Source organism: Lemur catta, chromosome 5, assembly GCF_020740605.2.
Source record: "Lemur catta isolate mLemCat1 chromosome 5, mLemCat1.pri, whole genome shotgun sequence".
In the NCBI taxonomy this organism is placed as follows: Eukaryota; Metazoa; Chordata; class Mammalia; order Primates; family Lemuridae; genus Lemur; species Lemur catta.
Window position 1 is genome coordinate 97,764,861 of NC_059132.1, and position 19,979 is coordinate 97,784,839.

Here is a 19,979-nt window from a genome sequence, read left to right on the forward strand (position 1 = left end):
TTTTAATTGTGAAATGTTCTGATTTCTTATGCTGTTCAAAGTACTCAATTTACTCCCTAACAAAATCTACTAACAATATCCAAGGGTGCAGGTTCTCCGCTGCTGAAAAACTTTTAGTCATTCAATCAAATACTGCCCACATGCCAGGAACTAGGTTCAGCCTAAAAATACACTAGTGAAAGGAAAGACACAGAACCTGCTCTGATGGTGCAACAGTCCAACAGGAAAAACATACATTAAGGAAATTATGCTCAGTCCTACAAAAGAGATGTATAAGGTATAATAAAAGCATATAATTATAAGACTAAACTTGATTAGAAAATTTTTCTCTTCACTCTAAGTGCTCAAATAATTATGTAATATGTACCCTTAATAACTACAGCATATCAAATAAAAAACTGAAAAAAAACCCTATTAATGTCAGTCTAAAAGGATTAACAAACTATATTGTTTATTTAAAACAGAAAGGTTATATCACAGCTTACCATTTTCTTCAACTGTCATTGGAATATTAATTTCTAAATATGAGCCAGCTCCTACATTTACATGTACAGCATTTGTTTCCTACCAAAAGAAAAAAATTAATTCATATAAAACATTCATTGTAATCATACTCTCATCTTTACTTTCCAGTTATTATCATGAAAGAAATATAATTATCAATGATATTAAATAGATATTAAAAGTTTCTAAGAAGAAAAGTTCAAATTTTTACCAAAAATATACAAAAACAATTTAGCTAGATATAAAGGAAAAAATGAACCAGAACATAGAGTGAAGGTCTATTATTAATTTCTTTCCATTATTTGGCATTTAGTAAAAGTATGACGACAGTAATATACATATAATTATTTGGAGGGGGAAAAGCTCATAGAAATGAATCTAAGTATAGGACTAATCACCAGAAAAAAACTCTGGAAAATAATGTTCAAATTTTAAACACTATTTTCTACTATATTATTACAATAATTACCCTATTTTTGGTAAACAGCAAGTCAATTGTAGCATCTGCAATAATATTCATTCGTAGTTCAAAGGCAAGGATCTGTCTTGGTCTCCCAGGCTGTGCAATTTCAGAAACTTTCAGAACTTGATAATCAGGTGGAAAGAAAAACTTCCATAAACAATCTCTGTAGAAGGAAGTAGAAAGAATATTCACATGTCACTCAAACAAAATTGCCTCTGATAAGGGACCAAAATCATCATTCTAACTTTATATTATCAATGCTATCTCACTTGACCACTAGACTAGTTTCTTCAATGCTTTACACTTTCAGAAATCAATAGCTTTGAGCACTTAATAGATACACTATTGTAAAATGAAACATAGCTAGGACCTAATTTGTACTATTCAAGTGTACTATGAGAAATTAAAGACTTTCTACAAGAATATCAATTGTCCAAATGGCAAACAAAAGAACTACAGAGGATAGCTTAATTAGAATCCACGTTCCACCCTGGACAAGTTACTTGACCTTCTGAGGAAACTTGATCTGCCTCCTCTTCTGGAACTGAGGAATAACATAACTTGTCTCGTAGAGTGGTTCCGAGGATTAAATGACAGCACACATGGAAAAGATTTAGTAGTGTACTGCACATGGAAGAAGTGGCTATTATTAATATTTCTACTATTTTCATAATCATAATTTTTAATCAATATTGTATCAATAAGAAGTTAAAGAGCAACAGATTTATAAAAAGTAAATAGGTATTTGGAGACTAAGCCTTTAACTTATTTGCTTCCCCTTATCATTTGACAAAGATGAACAAACCCAAGAAATTTTCCATTCAATCTTCTATGTGAGCCAACATTAGTACTATATAATGTTACTCATACATTCAGAGAAGGTGCCAGTTTGTGGCTTTTAAACAGGAAGGGCAGAGGAAGGAGTCAGCAGTGACAGAAAATGCTTAGAATAAATAAGACTGGGAAAAATTAGATGAACAGAAAAAAATTTACAGAGTCTCACAGACTATAACTTGCTATCATTAAATTAAACTGTAGGAAAGAAAAATAAAATTCTGCAAATGTTTTGACTATCACATGCAAATATATAAAATTAAGAATATTAAGGAAAGAGAATCCAATATGATCATTAGATGATCATGGACTACAAGGCGGGTAGACAGCAGGATATAAAGTAAAGAGCAGTGGACTTGAAGGGCTGGTGTGAATCCCAGCTCTTAATGCTATAGCTTTAGTACCGTGCCAAAATTATTGAATCCCTCTGCATCTCCATTTTCTCACAAGTATAATGAGTTCACTACACCTATCCAATGTACCTCACCGGGTTATGAGGATCAAATGAAAGAACATAAATGAAAGCACTTTAAGTGAAAGCAATAAAAAGCCAGACAATGTCAGGAATGTTTGTATGATAATTATCATCTAAAGATCAAGTTTCATTGCAATATAGTTATTATGTCAACCCTACCATGAAAACTCGTAAAATGAAAATATCAAGAAGGAAAAGCTGTATAATATCTTAAAGATTCAGACAATCATGTAAAGTTAGTAGAACATCAAAAGCCATAAGCTAAAATCATGCTGTGATTTTAAAAATCTGTAAGCTAAAAATCTGTAATGCTATGTCAGAGATCAGTAACACCTTATGATGCTGAGTGAACTATCCAGTAACAAAACAGCTGAGATTTCTGCCTATATTTCTTATATTAACAGACGGCTGCTAAGAAAACAGACCTTACTACTCATTGCTGATTGTGGTTCATGTTTGTGCAGAAACTCAATATGGGGAAGGAGAAAAGGAAATGACTACATCAGACCATTTGTACATGTAAATGAGGAGACAAATATTATTTATATTAGTGAACTAAAAACATTTGAAAAATAAATTTCTTTATTTTTTTTTTTTATAATTAACCTGAGTGGACTTTTTTTAAGTCCAAATTAAGAAATGTATTGCTATTCTCTCCCAGCAGAAGAATCTAAGGAAGGGTGCTGTTAAAGCAAATTTCTATTTCACATTAACTTCAATGTTTTATCTCTATATAACACAATGTTTTATCTCTATATCTCTATATAACACCCAAAGCAAATATGACTATAAAAGAATTTTAGTTTGGGTTTTTGTGTAAATATGCCCCAATACTTTTGAAAAATATATTAAAAATTGAATAAAGTTTAAGAACAATTACACTTTATACAAGCGCTAAAAACATAAAAATACTGGATAGAAGGAGGCAAGATAGCCGACTAGAGACAGCACTTCTCAGACAGTCCCAGCTGGAGGGTGGAAGGTTGGACTGAGGAGAGATGAGAGTAGTTGGCTGAGTTGTACATCACTAGGAGAGACAACAGAGGTGTCTGAGGACCCCACTGAGAAGGGCTACGAAGATGAGGAAAAGGAAGAGAAAAAAGAGAGGACAGTGTCAGCGCAGAACAAATCCAGAGAAGGCCGGAGCCAAGTGAAAGGGTAAGGGTGTTCTCCTCCTCAACATGGGTCTTCAGCAAGCAGCGGGACACAGAGCTCTCACCCAGCCAGAGAGTGCCACAAGGGGCTAGAGAGCCGGCTTTCTTACACCTGGATGTTTCCACCTCTCTATCTCCCCCATTCCTGGTACCCCAGAAAGTAAGTATGGCTTGAGCCAGCTTAACAGCCATGGTCCTCCCTAATCCCGCAATAGCAACCACAAGAGTGCTCAGCACTGAGAGAACTTTCTTCCCATGCTGGTGACCTATAGGATCTCCCCTTGGTGGCTTGGTCAGGTGGGCCAGACCAGCGCCCCCCAGACACAAAAGTGGTGTAGGGAGACTGCAGCTCCTCCCCTCAACAGCAGCTGGGTGAGCGCTTGGTGCTGAAAGGCCTGTTTCCGCACAGCATGGGATTGCCTGCTGGAGGCTTGGACAGTCGAACTGGACCAGCGCCTCCTAGACAGGAGAGCAGTGCAGGGAGACAGACCGTGGCCCCTCCTCCCGTAGCAACTGTGAGAGTGCCCTGTGCTGAGAGGCTTGTTTCTCTGAGGCAGGGGCATGTGCCTAGCTGTGACTGCCACTGAGAACAGAGACCCTGGCCACCCGGTCAGACACATGGACCGTGAGGTAGTTCAAGAGCCGGTTTTGGGCAGCAAGGAAACACAAGCACTCAGACTAATCTGACTAGAGAGGGCTATGGTGTTCCAGGGAGCAAATTGGGAGAGAGCTCGCCTCACCCCTATAGAGAAACTGGTCAAGTGGACAGGGATCAAAAGAGCCTGGCCTGGGGCCTCTGCAATCACACAAATAGGTGCCCTCCCCCAGGGACAGCCTTCCTGACTTGGAGAGATTGCTCTAAACCCAGTATCAGTAACTCCCCCTAGCATGCGGGTATGCAACATCTGAACCCCACTGAGGCTTAGCAAAGTTTCTCAAAGCTTCTCAGGCTTTCGCATTCTAGCGGGAATCTGTCTTGCTCCTCCCCCCATGTCAGGGTGGGTAGGGACCAAGCAACCCCCTGGGAGCTACAGGGGGGCATTTGTGCACTCCACTTGGGGAACTAGAGCATACCACCAGCACAAAAGATTACCCCAGCAGCTGGCTCCTCCATGCAAACTATACTCAATGACAGGGAACAACCCCATAAACATAGTGCCTTCCAACTCAAGCAATTAGGGAGCAGGGGATTCACACCCACAAGTACAATCCACCAGCTTGAATGTTAAGCTGGGGGACCAAACTCACTACATTCCATTAGGAAGAGATGAAGACAACAGGTCAGAGGTAACCTGAGAGGTTCATCAAACCTGTTAAAACACCCCATAGGCAACTCTGGACTAGCACTCCTCTCCCCAGCACAGTCAGGAATCAAGCTTTGGGGACTTGGAGCCAGGACCATAAGCCAGCCCTAGCACCCCCAGCTCTAGATTAAGAGGCCAGATGAGAAGGAATCAGTGAAAGAACTCCGGAAACACGAAAAATCAGAGTGAAAGGACACCCGCAAAAGAAATTGATAACTCCTTACCAATGGATACCAACCTAAATGAAATGGTTAAAATGATAGATGAAGAATTTTGAATATGGATTGTAAGAAAGCTCAGTGAAATACAAGAGAAACAGAAAAACCCAACACAAAGAAGCCACAAAATATTAATGCAGGAAATGAATGAAAAATTCTCTAATGAAATCAAAGAATTAAAGAAAAATCAAATAGAAATTCTGAAAAAGAAAAATTCATTCAAGGAATTACAACACAGTGGAAAACCTTAAGAATAGGCTAGATCAGGCAAAAGAAAGAATCTCAGAGCTTGAAGATAACAACCTATGAGCTAAAGAAATCAGTCAAAGAGAAAGTATAGAGAAATTAAGAGGAACAAACAAAGCCTACAAGAAATGTGGCATTATGTAAAGAGGCCAAACACAAGAATCATAGGCAAAGAAGAAAAAAAACAAGGATTAGATAATTTATTTGAGGGAATAATTACGGAAAATTTCCTTAACCTTGCCAGAAATCTAGATATCCAAGCACAAGAAGCACACAGGACTCCTGGGAGATTTGTGGCAAAGAGACAATCACCAGACAAGTAGTCATTAGGCTAGCCAAAGTAAACACGAAAGAGGCACTCCTACAAGCAGTAAGGTGAAAATTGCAGGTAACTTATGAAGGAAAACCCATCAGACTAATTACAGATTTCTCAACTGAAACCTTACAAGCCAGAAGGGATTGGGGTCCCATCCTCAGTCTTCTAAAACAGAACAATGGCTAGCCTACAGTTTTGTATCCTGCAAAACTAAGTTTCTCATATGAGGCAGAAATAAAGACTCTCTCAAACAAGCAATCACTGAGGAAATTTCCGAAGACCAGATCTGCCCTGCATGAAGTGCTGAGACCCGCATTATACTCTGATCAACATAATAGACACCCACCAGTGTAAAATCATCCAAAAACTAAAGTTCAGAGCCCAGGTACCACAATGGCTTAAGACATAAAACAAAGCAATAAGGGTCTCCCTAACAGAAGAACAGAAATGGGGCCGGGCGCGGTGGCTCACGCCTGTAATCCTACCACTCTGGGAGGCCGAGGCGGGTGGATCGCTCGAGGTCAGGAGTTCGAGACCAGCCTGAGCGAGACCCCGTCTCTACTAAAAATACAAATAAATTATCTGGACAACTAAAAATATATATAGAAAAAATTAGCCGGGCATGGTGGCACATGCCTGTAGTCCCAGCTACTTGGGAGGCTGAGGCAGTAGGATCGCTTAAGCCCAGGAGTTTGAGGTTGCTGTGAGCTAGGCTGATGCCACGGCACTCACTCTAGCCCGGGCAACAAAGTGAGACTCTGTCTCAAAAAAAAAAAAAAAAAAAAAAAAAAAGAACAGAAATGGATCCCACATATCAATTCTTTCAATAAATGTGAATGCCTTGAACTGAAGAGACATAGGCTGGATGAATGGATAAAAAAATACAAGCCAAGTATCTGCTGTCTTCAGGAAACACATCTAACCCACAAGGAATCATTCAAACTCAAGGTGAAAGGATGAAAAACAATATTCCAAGCAAATGGAAACCAAAAGGAAGCTGGTGTAGCCATTTTTATATCAGATAATATAGAATTCAAATTAATAAAGGCAAAGACAGACAAAACTGGTCACTATATAATGGTGAAGGGAAAAATTCAACAAGAATACTTAACAATTCTAAATATTTATTCACCTAACACAGGAGCACCCAGATTCATAAAGCAAATATTACTCAATGTAAACAAAATGATAAACAGCAGTGCCACAACAGCCAGGGACTGTAACCAATTCTATAAGCAAGAAAATGTTTTCTCAATGATGTTTTTAGTTTCTTCATATTTCAAGTAAGTTTTCAGTGTTCACATTATGGCTGGGGCTGGCAGCTCTAAGTGGCCTTGTCAACAAGATTTATCACAGCCCTGGTGACTTAGCAGCTACAGTCTCAAATTAGGGAGAAAACAGAGAACTGTTTAGTAAAAGTTATTGACCAGAACTTTAGAACTTTCTGTTCTACTGATGCATTCTCTCCCGAGTTTCTTTCCCCGGAATGGTGGAACCTCCTACAAAGCCTCACACCATTGTTTGGAGAAGACAAGATACATGACACTCCACCACAGACTGTGCCCAAAGACATACTGAACCTATGCACAAAGCTAAAAAAACAACCAATATTAACCCTTAGTTCATTATAATACTAAAATCTCTGCCCTGGGAGGGACTTATCCGCCATTTTTTGATCATGGGACATATGTACTAGCATGATTTCTCACTGCATTTGCGTGCCCTGCACTCCACCCCAAACACACAATGATGCTGACACCCCTCATGCATTATTCAGTTCGTCTGCAGAACACCACCCCCCCCAACCCTGTTGGTCAGGGAGACGGATTTGAGGCAATTCATAAATCCCCCTTCCTTTTGACACATCCACAAAAATAAATCCTTTCCTCCTTAACAATCCTCACTGTCTCAGTAATTGGCTTTCTGTGCGGTGGGCAACACAGAACACCTACTTGCCTCTAGTATAGCACTTAACAACACTCATGTTTTATTTTCTACCACTAAAACTGAACTATATATGGCTTTTATTTCTGAATTCCTGGAGCCCCAACAATCCCTGGCATATAGTAGGGATTAGAAATCACTGTTGATTAAATGCAAAAAAAAAAAAAAAAAGAATAAATATGCTGCTCATTCACCATCTTTTTAATGAATTAGCTCCTTCTTTGGAGCAAACTTGTTTGTAGTTTCTCAACAAGTAAGTTATTATTTGGATCAAAGTATTTAGTGATATCTTACTCTGCCATAATAGAAGAATTTGTAAAAAATATTAAGCTAATTTTTAATAAAAGTTACAGTACTATCTCGATGCATTTGAAAGACTTATTAGAAATATAATTTACTCAATTACCTCTGCCTATCGGCCCACGGTCCATAATTAAAATCTGTTCCTTTACCACAAACTATATCCAGTCCCCAACATGGAGGCAAGTCTTGTAATTTGCAATCCTCACTGCTCATTTCTCCTTCAATATTTTCTTCTGTTTCTTCTGGAACAAGTCCTATATTCCAGAACACACAATATAAAGGGAGTTAGTCATTCAACAAAAGGTTTCCTTAGATCAGCATTTCTAAAATTTTTTGGTTTTAGGAAATCTTTTTTTTTTTTTTTGAGACAGAGTGTCACTTTGTTGCCCTGGCTAGAGTGAGTGCCGTGGCATCAGCCTAGCTCACAGCAACCTCAAACTCCTGGGCTTAAGCGATCCTACTGCCTCAGTCTCCCGAGTAGCTGGGACTACAGGCACGCGCCACCATGCCCGGCTAATTTTTTCTATATATATTTTAGTTGGCCAGCTAATTTGTTTCTATTTTTAGTAGAGACGGGGTCTCGCTCTTGCTGAGGCTGGTCTCGAACTCCTGACCTTGAGCAATCCACCCACCTCAGCCTCCCAGAGTGCTAGGATTACAGGCGTGAGCCACCGCGCCCGGCCAGGAAATCTTTATACTCTTAAAAATTACTGAGAATCCCAATAGGTTTTTTTTTTATTGTATCTTTCAAAAGTTACTGTGTTTGAAATTAAAATTCAGCAATTTTTAAAATTATTTTTTATTTTTAAAATAAACTCACTACATGTTGACATAATGAAATATTTAATAAAATGTAATGAAAATATAAAATGAAAATACGAAAATTAAAAATAAAAACATTTTGGTAAAAAACAAAATTTTAATTTCATTTTTAGTGAAGAATAACTATATTTTCTAAAACAAAATAATTTAGTGAGAAATGCTGGTATTGCTTTATTTTGGCAAATCTCTTTAAAGTCTACCTTAATAGAAAACGGGGATTCCGATAGCTGCTTTAGCATTCAATTCATTATTGAAGAATTAATGACAGTCTGGCCTCATATAGACATACAGATAGAAAAGGGAAGAGTATTTTAGTAGCTTTTTCAGATAATTTTGGATATTCTTTGATACTACACCAAAATTCAACAAGTGGCAGTTTCTTAAATGTCAGTTCCAATGGCTGTATCACTGAACTTTTCATATATATTATGCTAAGATCTACCAGTCTCTCTTAGTATTTTGAATAAATCTTTATCCATGTATGGCTTTGTAACATCATGCATTGGTTATCTGAACAATTGGTTCAAATGAATTATGCAGATTTTTTCCAAATGTTGACCAATTTTACTATTGAACATTTTAAAAATCACATTTATTATATCACTAGTAGTCTAATCAGAAAAGCTGGTAATTATTGTATTGCTGTCAGGCTCACAGTGACAGACTCAAATTTTCCAAAGTTTTAATTTTCACATGAAAGCTCAGAACTGTAGTTTGTCTCTAATTACTCTTTGAAGTAACTGGTCCTCCATGAAAAAAGCAAATAGTTCAGCTTCCAACTCAATCACACAAGTGCTTTTCGTCAAGACACCAGAATACCTTGGTATGCAGCAGAAGTACTTTATGCATTCTTCCCATTTTGTCACACCAAATATTAAAAACACTTTACACAAGGGTCAATATTTGATAAAATTAGTAATTGTTACAGTTAATCAAGGAAATTTTTGTTATACTGACATTTTATGTTTTATTGTGAATGTGTGGCAGTGAAAAATATAATGACTACTAGTATAGTTAAGGAGCCACTGCCTCGATTAGTGTTAAAGCACCAGCAGTTTTACCCACCACAGCTTTTCTACCATGCATGCAAAAGGCAAATAACATCTTAGTTTTACTTTCAAAATACTTTGACCTCGCAAATTCCCTGAAAGGTATAAAAAGATCAGAAGTCTGAAAAAAGAGCTAAAAATTCTATGTTTAGATACTTTTATAAAATGGAAGCTACCTTTTAAGCATTGTAACTACCTGGATTTTCATCTTTAAACTTTAAGCCTCAAATCTAACATACTGTGATCTTTTTTTTTTATAAGCTAAGATGAACTACCTTAACTAATGCCACATTCTCTAAAGGTTTTCACTCATGGTCATTTGCATTCTGAATTTTTTAGGTATATCTGTGAAAATGAAATTTGAGGGAAAGATTACTATATTATTGTCTTTTAGTCTAAGATACTAAAGTAATATTCAGGTTTCAAGAAATGACACAGATATTTTTCAGGTAGACACTTCATATCCACATGTAACATCTGCTGACACGTGTTCATATCCTATTATTAGATATCAGCATTTCATAGAAGAAACAGAATTGCAGCTATGAAACATACTTTCAAAAACACAATACCTGGCTCATCCATGTAGTAGTAGATGTCAACATCATTTGACTGCATCACCACAAAACCTTCTCCCATTAATCTTGGTGGTCTGCAAGAAGATGAAGGGAAAGCAAACTAAACACATCTCTAGAATATAAAATGTTCTGTATCCTAGTTAATAGAATAGGTGAAAACAAAAAGGAAAAAAAAACTAAAAAAGCACATCACAAGTAGCATCTTGAAAAGGGAAAAAACATCTTTCACGTAAGTAATCATCCTAATTGTTCCATAGTGATATCCTATAGTATAATATATTACACTAATAAAATTATACTAAATATTGATCATTAAATTAGTTCAGGAAGAAAAATAATTTTGGTTTTATATTTTTCATTTTCAGTGCTAAGTGACAGAAATCAGTTTTTTTTCTTTTAATTGCTGTTTATTTTGAACATCTAGGTGCAGATGGGTGGAGGCTGAAAAGGGTGTCCACCCAGAAATCAATTTAAAACAATGTTTAAATACTATAGAACAATGATCATTGGCACAGAATAATCATATTCTGCATTTACAATAAAATTAAAATTAAAATTCAGCCATTTTATATAAATAACACTTTAAATAATTTTATCTATCTGTATAATAAAGTGTAATCATTCAGAAACATTAAATAAAAAATATTTCATTTTTATCTTTAACAACTTTATACCACCTATTTCAAAGAACATTTAATCAACTTGAAATAAATTTAGAGCAAATATCTTGAACTCTAACTCTGGAATGGTTTTTCTAACATCAATTAATTTCCCATAAGCTACTAATCTTTACTTACTTTAACAATTTTTCTCTTTGTCATACACCACAATATCTTCTTCCACAACAAAATTAACTTCTCAGTCATTAATAATATAGCAAACACAAACTCAGCAATTTTTAAAATCATGTATTAAATCACAAAGGCTGAAGTTTAATCTCATCATTTAATCTCCATACTTACTTTTGAAGAATGGAGAATAACAATTTTAAATCTTTTTACACAAATCATTAACAGCAAGACACTTTTTCACCATATTCTCTAATAATGTTCAAAAAATTCCATATTCAGTATTATACCTTTACCCATAAATACAGAATTGTGTGCACAGTCCACATTCCAGAAGATGCTTAACGAACGAAGTCCATGATCTTAAAGAGTGAGGCCAGGTAGACCCACAGCCACCATGGTACTCGAGAAGGAAAAACTCTATCATTCTAGCCAAGCTGTGGAATAACTAATAGCAAGCTAACCAAGAGTTAGAACCACAAAGGAATAATCTTGCTTCTCATAACCTCATAAGACTTTATATTGCCTAAACAATATAAAAGTTGAGATGTTAAACTGCAAACTCCCCATATGAAAACTTAAATTACACAAATTCAACCACAGAGTGTCCTTCACAAAGGAAAAAAAAAAAGAGTGAGGAAAAAACATAAAGATCGCAAGAGCAATCATCTCACTCATGGATGTGTGTCCTGGTGTCAGATAGGAGTTATGAATCTGCTGTTCCCTCAGGGTCCCAGTCTACTCCTGTGTGACCCTCCCAACACACTGAGGTAAGTCTAATGTGCATCATTTCTACAATATGTTTTCTCAATACAAGCAGCTACTTCACTGAAGGAAAAAAAAATCTGGAAAGTTAAACAGAAAACTGACAGTTTGTGAGTTAAAGAAATGTCAAGTGGTTCTCAAAACTGTACCATCCTAACTTTACCAATTTTCCAAGAGTAATTTTTATTCAATTTTCAACTTTCATTAACTCAAAATGGTACTGTACTATAACGAATCTGTTCAATTTACTATTTATTCATGCCTTCCAGAAACAAAAACCCACCTATAACCTGTATTTCCTAACATAGAAACATCAGGGCCTAACTGTCCAAAATAAATTGCCAAAGTAAAAGGAGAAGAAGATAGAAATATTATAGTTACAATCATACAGGAAAATACTTAGTTTATCACTGGACAGCATGTCCATTTATAGTATAAAGCAGTACTCTGCCGTTAACTGCTTTAATAGACACATATACCTACTTATTGCACAACTTGTAGCAAAGAAATTGAAAGGATGATAAAGATTCTAGCTGATATCTATATTATCTATAAAGAAGTTATTTATTATTTTTATAAGACTTTCTTACTCATCATTTTGAAGACCAACATATCTTGGACTAGGAACAAGCATGACTCGAACATTTTCAAGTTTTCCTTTCACAATATGCATAAATTGGTCAAGATGACTTGAAGGTGGTTTGGTAGTGTAAGTTAAGAAAGCATCATCAAAGTTGATGCACAGAGTTTGAGGTTGGTAATGATTCCCAAAAGCCAAACGTCCCTAAAAAAACAGAATGGAAGAGTTATTATACCATGTTATTCTGGCCGTATTGTTTTCCTTAGCTGACCCAATAACAAAAATTTTCAAACAACAACTAAATGATTCCACTTTGGCACTACATGTTATTTAAATTATTCCACTGGTCAATTTAGACCAATATTTAAAGAAATTTAAAGTATTTACAGAAATTTAAACACTTGTGAATAAAAAGTCTTTAAGGTCTAATAAATTTGCCTTAAAATAGTATTGATGTTAAAATAATTCTTTCACACCTTACAGAAACTAAAAAACTGCACAAAATTTCTTTTCCTACATGAAAATTATATTTACAAAAATTAAAAGTTCTATATTAGTAATCCACCAAACAGTAATTGCAGTAGAATTTACTTACTGTGCTCACATTGACCTTTATGACTGGAATAAGTGATCTCCATGAAGATGTGGGGTCTTGAGATTCTGTTTTTACTTTAACTCTTGACAAGAAAAAATAAAACCGACATGAATAAAAATTTAACTTTAATACCTGAGGACACAGTTTACTTCCTCATAATAAACATTAATACCAGATGTACCTTTCCAAATACCTCTAGTGGCTACTCCAGTAAACAAAACAATGATCATCTGAGCAAATACTAATATTCCTAAATATGTCTTTTGGAATGCATTCTATCATACCAATTTTTCGATGGACAAGCTATAATAACAAAACTATGTTTTTAGAATGACAAGTTTTAACGAGAAAACCACAAAAGTATGATATGCTGTCATTACATCTACCATCACACCTATTAGATTACCACAGGACATTTTACAAGACAGCAAGTTATTATTAAGACACAAATGATCAAGGTATAAGTCACTCTGATGTTTTCTACTGTTTTATGCACTTGTGAAAACAAGCCAGTTGATACCCTTCCTTCCCACCCCCTACTGCCTTGAGCCAAATTAATTTCCTCTCAAAAAAATGAAAACATTAGGCCAAGAGTAAGAAAATTGGCCATACACAAATTTTAAGAAATGAAAATTTCACAACAATTCACTAAATATTTCAGATGAAAAGCAAGGCATATCTCTTCAATAACCAGATGCCTCCTAAATCACACTTCTGAGGCCGTCTCCATTAAGGTTTACCTCACTACTTCTACTTACTCTTCTTTCTCCCAGGTTTCCTGACTCAGTATGATCCCTACCACAGTTAGAAATTTGGATTCTCTTTTCTTCTTTTTTTAACGGAATGGCTAAATCGAGCTAATTAACATACACATTAACTCACATATTTATTTTTGTGTGGTGAACATACTTAAAATGTACTCTATTAGCAATTTTCAAGAAAGCAAGATATTGTTATTAACTAGAGTCGCCATGTTGTATAATAGATCTCTCCTTCCTCCTGTCCAACTGAAATAATTCTAACTGAATAATCTGATATCCTTTGACCAACATCTCCCTAACCACCTCCCGCCATCCCTAGTCCATCGTAACCACCATTCTACTCTAATTCTATGAGTTCAACTTTTTTTAGATTCCACATAAAAGTGAGAACATGTGGCATTCTCTTTCTGTGTCTGGCTTATTTTACTTCATTCATGTTGTTGTAAATGACAGAATTTCCTTCTTTTTTAAAGCTAAATAGTATTTTGTTGTGCATATATACCACATTTGCTTTATCCATTTGTCTGTTGATGGGCACTTAAGTTGATTTCATATCTTGGCTACTGTGAATAGTGCTGCAATGAATATGGAGTGCAGATATCTCTTCGACATAATGATTTCATTTCCTAGGATTGCTAGAGCATACGGTAGTTCTATTTTTAATTTTTTGAGGAAACTCCATACTGATTTTCATAATGGCTGTACTAATTAACATTCCCACCAACAGTATGTAAGGGTTCTCCTTTCTCCACATCCAACAACTTGATAGTTCATCATGTCAATGTATTTCTATGCCAGCGTTCTCTCCCCTCTTAGAAAGAGGTATCCTCTTCAACTTCTGCTTGGTTCCTTTGCCTCAAATACTTCCTCCATCAATCAACATGATTGGACCTACCCTTCACATTAACAAGCACACACATGAAGAACAAACCACTTCCTTGATTTACTAACTCCTAGAGTAAACACTTCAATTTCATTTTTCTATAAATCATAGGGCTAAGGGAAGAGGGAAAGGGAATTTAAACTATGACCTACCATTTCCTCAGCACTAACTTAGTCTTAAAGTCATTTTATTTAAGCATTCTTCCCTACCACTCTACAAAAGTACTCTCCAAGGATCTCCTAATAGTCAAATCTAATTGCCTTAAGATTTGGTTTTCTCTGCATTCTATAATAAAGGACATTACTTTATCACCGCCTTCTTAAAACTTTTTCTTTGTTTTTTTGATAGTTATTCTTTTAACTTTCTGTCTGCCCATTCTCTCTTGCACTATTGCACTGTCAACCATATATGCAAGAGATGTGCCATAGTGCATCATTATTTTTAGGGCAAACAAAACTTATTTTATTTTCCTTTTTGTCTCTTATAAAGGTTTTTATAATTAAGTTACTTTCTATCGAGTATATTTAAGGCGTACAACACGATGTTTTGATATACATATACACAGTGAAATGATTATTACAGTAAAGCAAATCAACATATCCATCACCTTTCATTGTTAAATTTTTTTTTTCTTTTTGGTGGTAAGAGCACCTAAAATCTACTCTTAGCAAACTTTCAGTATCCAATGCAATACAGTAGTCTTCCCTTATCTCAGTTTCACTTTTCACAATTTCAATTACCCATGAACAACCACAGTTCAATAATATCAAATAAAAGATTCCAGTAAACAATTCGGGGGTTTTAAATTGCATGACATTCTGAGTCGCCTGATAAAATCTCACACCAACCTGCTCCATACCACCATATCCACGTATTATACACTACCACTCATTAGTCACTGAGTACTCATCTCAGTTATCAGGTTGATTGTCATATCATTCTATTTTATTATTTATTGTTAACCTCTTACTGCACCTAATGTATAAATTAAACTTCATCATAGGTATATCTGTATAGTAAAAAACATAGTATATATAGGGCCCGGTACTATCTGCAGTTTCGGGCATCCACTGGGGGTCTCAGAACATATCCCTTGCAAATAAGGGGAGGACTACTGTATTATTAACTATAGTACTCATGCCGTACATTAGCTCTTTAGACCTACTCATCCTACACTGCAAGTTTTTACCCTTTGACCCATACTACATCATTTTTAAGCATGAAATACAGTCATCAAGGTCAGAATAGTTACTTAAACTTTGGTAAATCACTTGATGAATGTTATCTAACCATTAAAAATACAGTTATCAACACTACAAAACATGTCAGAATGCTTACACTACTTATTAAGTTCTAAGAGTAAAATGTATAATTCCAGTATCATTAAAATTTCAAAAAAGGTAATTTCCAAGTCAATATCTAAAATTTTTACCTCTTTTCCTGAGAGCTTCACATCTTTAACTGACAGCAGAATATTTTCATCTGGATATCTTTTAGTCACTCCAAATTCAATGCAAGGTCTAAAACTCAACTCCCTCTAGCCCTACTGTAATTTCTTTTGTCTATCCTTTCTCCACCCAACCACTACAGATAATCTCTATCAGTAAGCTCATCTTCTTCATGGCATCTCTTATACTTTCCCTCACAGTCCTTTCTCAACTCCCTGGGGCCCACTTTGGCCACCAGCATTGTATCTCAACAAACTGTCTTCAGCTCTTTCTCATTTATTCTACACCAGGAGTCAGCAAACATTTTCTGTAAAGGACTAGACAGCACATTTTTTAGGCTTTATTGCCCATATGGTCTCTGTCTCAACTACTTTGCTACTATAGCCAAAAGCAGCCATAACAACATATTAATATAAATAAATGGGTGTAGCTATATCACAATAAAACATTATCAATAAAACAAGTGGTAGACTATTAATAGATTTAGCCCGTAGGTCCAAGTCTGCTGACCCTGTTACAAAATATTTTTAAAAATGAGGGAGACCTATATATACAGAAGATTTCAATGACATATTGCTACATAAAAAGCAAACATGAGGCCATATATATTTAGAAACATACAAAATAAAATCTTACATTTGGATATGTACCTTAAATATGTGTACATATGTATATATTTATGTGCATGCATTCAAAAGGATAAAAACAAAACTGATGACAATAGTTATTATATTAACATGGAGGGAAGTAGGACCAATGACTGGGGGAGCCAGACTTTTTTAGAATACATATTCTATATTATTTGAATTTTTAAAAAAATTCTATATTTTTATATACAATATAATATCTATACGGAATTTTTATAAAGAATATAATTATTTTGTAGCTAAAAGGTTTTAATTAATTTATAAAGAAAGATTAGTCTGCATTTGGCTGAATAGTCTCAATGATATTCTAAAAAAGGCAAATGTTTAAATGCTAGAGATTAATAAAACTCAAGTAAGCCATGGAACCTTTCAATTTTGGACTGGGTTCTTGTTCTTCCATTTTCCCGTGTTTTATCATCCTCTTTCTTGGGTGGAATTATTGTTGGCTCCAAACCAAACAATTCTTGAAGGCGTCCATAAAGATCCGAACGATTATATACATGAAACTCAAAGTCATTGACTGTGATGTATAACCTGGTTTCCGCCTTTGGATCTAAAGACACCAATTACAAAAAAAGTTTTCACTCAACTTTTTATGAACTTTAGTCAAAGTTTTTAGTCAAAACTTTTTGCACAGTTAAATAATTCAAATGATGTACTTTAAAAGAGAATTCTATGATATAGAGAAGTATAATAAAATAAACACAAAACACTGGCAAAAGAAAGAAAAAAGCTGAAGTCACTGTTATATTTCAATTTAGCACTCTAAAAACAACCTGAATTTCTCGATTCTAGTTATATACTGACAAAATTTAAAGATTTTCATGCTAAGAACAGTAAAGTGACATGTACAGAGCAAAAGTAAAACTGTAATATAACTATGATTTTATACTAAAATATACATATTAAAGTGTTTAAAGTATGATGCATTTAAATGTTACATTAGTATTAAACTTCTGCATCATAGAAACTAGAATTTCTCATAAACACTAATTTTTGTTTAAAACTACATACTACTACAAAGGTTTTATGAACTGTAGACTTCAAACGATCTTCTCAAATAAAAGACATAATTATATTACATATAAATATCAACAGTAATTAATGACTCCATCTATAAAGTGTGGGTGGGGCACTTGTTTCTATTGAGGAAATAATCTAAATCAGTGCATCACATGTCAACCAAAGAGTGTTAGAAGAAGAAAGGTACCCCAGCAAGTGCTTTTCTTCTGTTACCAAAGGAAATCATGCATGCGTTTTCTTTTTTTTTATTTTCTAATAAGACTATATTTATTCAATACCCTAGTAAAAGTTTTGATTGTAAGTATCCAATAGTATAAAAAGTACAAAATAGATCTGTAGATTTCTAATATATTAATACAAAGTGCATGACTACATACAGTATAGCCTACAGGCAAAGAGACATGGAAGGGAAAAAAGATGACTGTTGAGGTCTAGTAATAATTAAATAAATACAGAAGTAGAGATGATCCATATTATATTATATTCTACCATCAATACTGTAGCCAAAATGTACAAAAAAAAAACAAAACACCCATTTCAAAATAACTCAGGAGCGTGATAATGGCTAGACTCTTGTAATTCACCTCAAAGGCTGCAAAAGCGCTGACCCAACTGTGTGGTCTGTGCATATGGTGGCTTGTAGCATGCAGGTTTTTTCCAAAAGGAGGAAATATAAAATGTTTAAATTAGGAACTATAAAACCATAGGGTGTCTATAAAAAAAGGCTTACTCCTTATTGTTATACTATCCAATTTTTAAAATCCAGTTTAAGAAATAAGCACTAAGTCATGTCATTATAAGGTAGGCAAATGCTCCTTCCTCATTATGAAAGTAAGTCTGCACTGGTGATATTCTTCTCCTGAACTTTTAGAAAAGAGGCCAGAAGAGTACTTTGGAGCTACCCTCCTTTCCACTCCACATCTGTCTGACATAATCCGACTCACTGTCATCAACATGCAGGCCACTTAAGGAATGGGGTACTCAAAACAGCCCTCCATGTACCATTCGGTCTCCTGACAAATGGCCAGAACTCTAAACATCATCAAACCATGACTCTGTTGGAACCATACCAAGTGGTTCATATCAAAGTTAGAAATTTTGAGGATGGTTCTCAGTATTTTTCCTTAACCTACATCACTGCCCCCTCTATCCTTTAACTGTGCTTGTTTACATCCATCTGTTCCACCAAATAGGTTTAAGTAGCACCCATTTCCCTTTTTTTTAATCCCAGCTTAACACAATGATCAATAAAGTGAATTCTAAATAAATATCTGTCAAATAACAGTTCTTATCAAAAACTACTTCTTTCATGAAAGACTTAGGTCAATTACTCTTGACTTCATGTATATATTCTGGTGATGTGCAATTCACTTTAAGGAGATGTAACATTTCATGACAAAATGAAGTAACTACTTCCCTCAAAAAAAAAAAAAGTTGTAAACAATTTAAGATTCTAGTCTGCAAGACCGCATTTCTAAGAAAATTCTAAAGGGGCAATCCCATTAGGCTTAGCTTTAAAACTTTCAGTTGCCTCTGAATATTGCAAATGTCTTCATTCCTCCCATAAGCTGCAATCAGTATTTATAGGAATTTCCAAGGACTCATTTGGGCCACATTTGACAAATCTGTTTTATAACATACAGAGCACTAGATGGGAAGTTACCAGATCTAGGTTTTTATTCTGGCTCTACATGTTACAATCATTGGAATTTTTGTTTCATCATCTGCAAAATGAGAGGTTTTGAAAGCATTAGTTATTTCTAAATTGATGAGAGGTTCTGAGAAGATGAATTATTTCCATACTCTGTCCCCTGGAATCCTGGGGTAAACAGCATGGGGCAGGCGGTATTAGGTCAAATGGGCCTCCTCTACTTCCCAACTTCACTGCCCCCAACTACAGCTTCATCTGTTCACATGAACATCCCAAACACTAAAAATAATTTAGAATAAAATTTCCAACATAAATATACAGAGATATTTTGCTTTTAAATCATAAACCAGCTATATACAAAAAGAGTATTTTTTGTTTCAGCTCCACTGTAATCTTGTTAATAATATAGCTTATGTTAACTAAACATGTAAGGAAAAAAAGAGCAAATCATTTAACAAATAGATTGCAACATTAATAGAAGCATGACATGTAGGGGAAAATATGCTCCTAAAGTAAATTTCTCTAAGGAACAAACTAGATGGACTTTATAAATGAAATTGGAGGTAGAAATATTGGGCCTGCTCAAAGTTGAGTGACTATGTCAAATGCCAGGATAGAAAAGGACTTG

At 35.1% G+C, this 19,979-nt stretch overlaps 1 protein-coding gene across 1 annotated transcript in view; it reads right to left on the minus strand.

Moving 5' to 3' along the window:
• KIAA1109 (KIAA1109 ortholog) overlaps positions 1–19,979 on the minus strand; it is a 176,047-nt gene that overhangs the window by 135,225 nt on the left and 20,843 nt on the right. The window contains exons 7-13 of the mRNA XM_045552328.1: positions 17,044–17,230; positions 12,939–13,020; positions 12,354–12,547; positions 10,205–10,284; positions 7,865–8,015; positions 974–1,130; positions 486–564 (exon numbers count right to left, since the gene is read on the minus strand). Coding sequence (XP_045408284.1) covers positions 486–564; positions 974–1,130; positions 7,865–8,015; positions 10,205–10,284; positions 12,354–12,547; positions 12,939–13,020; positions 17,044–17,230 — 930 coding nt within the window. The remainder of the gene's footprint in view (positions 1–485; positions 565–973; positions 1,131–7,864; positions 8,016–10,204; positions 10,285–12,353; positions 12,548–12,938; positions 13,021–17,043; positions 17,231–19,979) is intronic.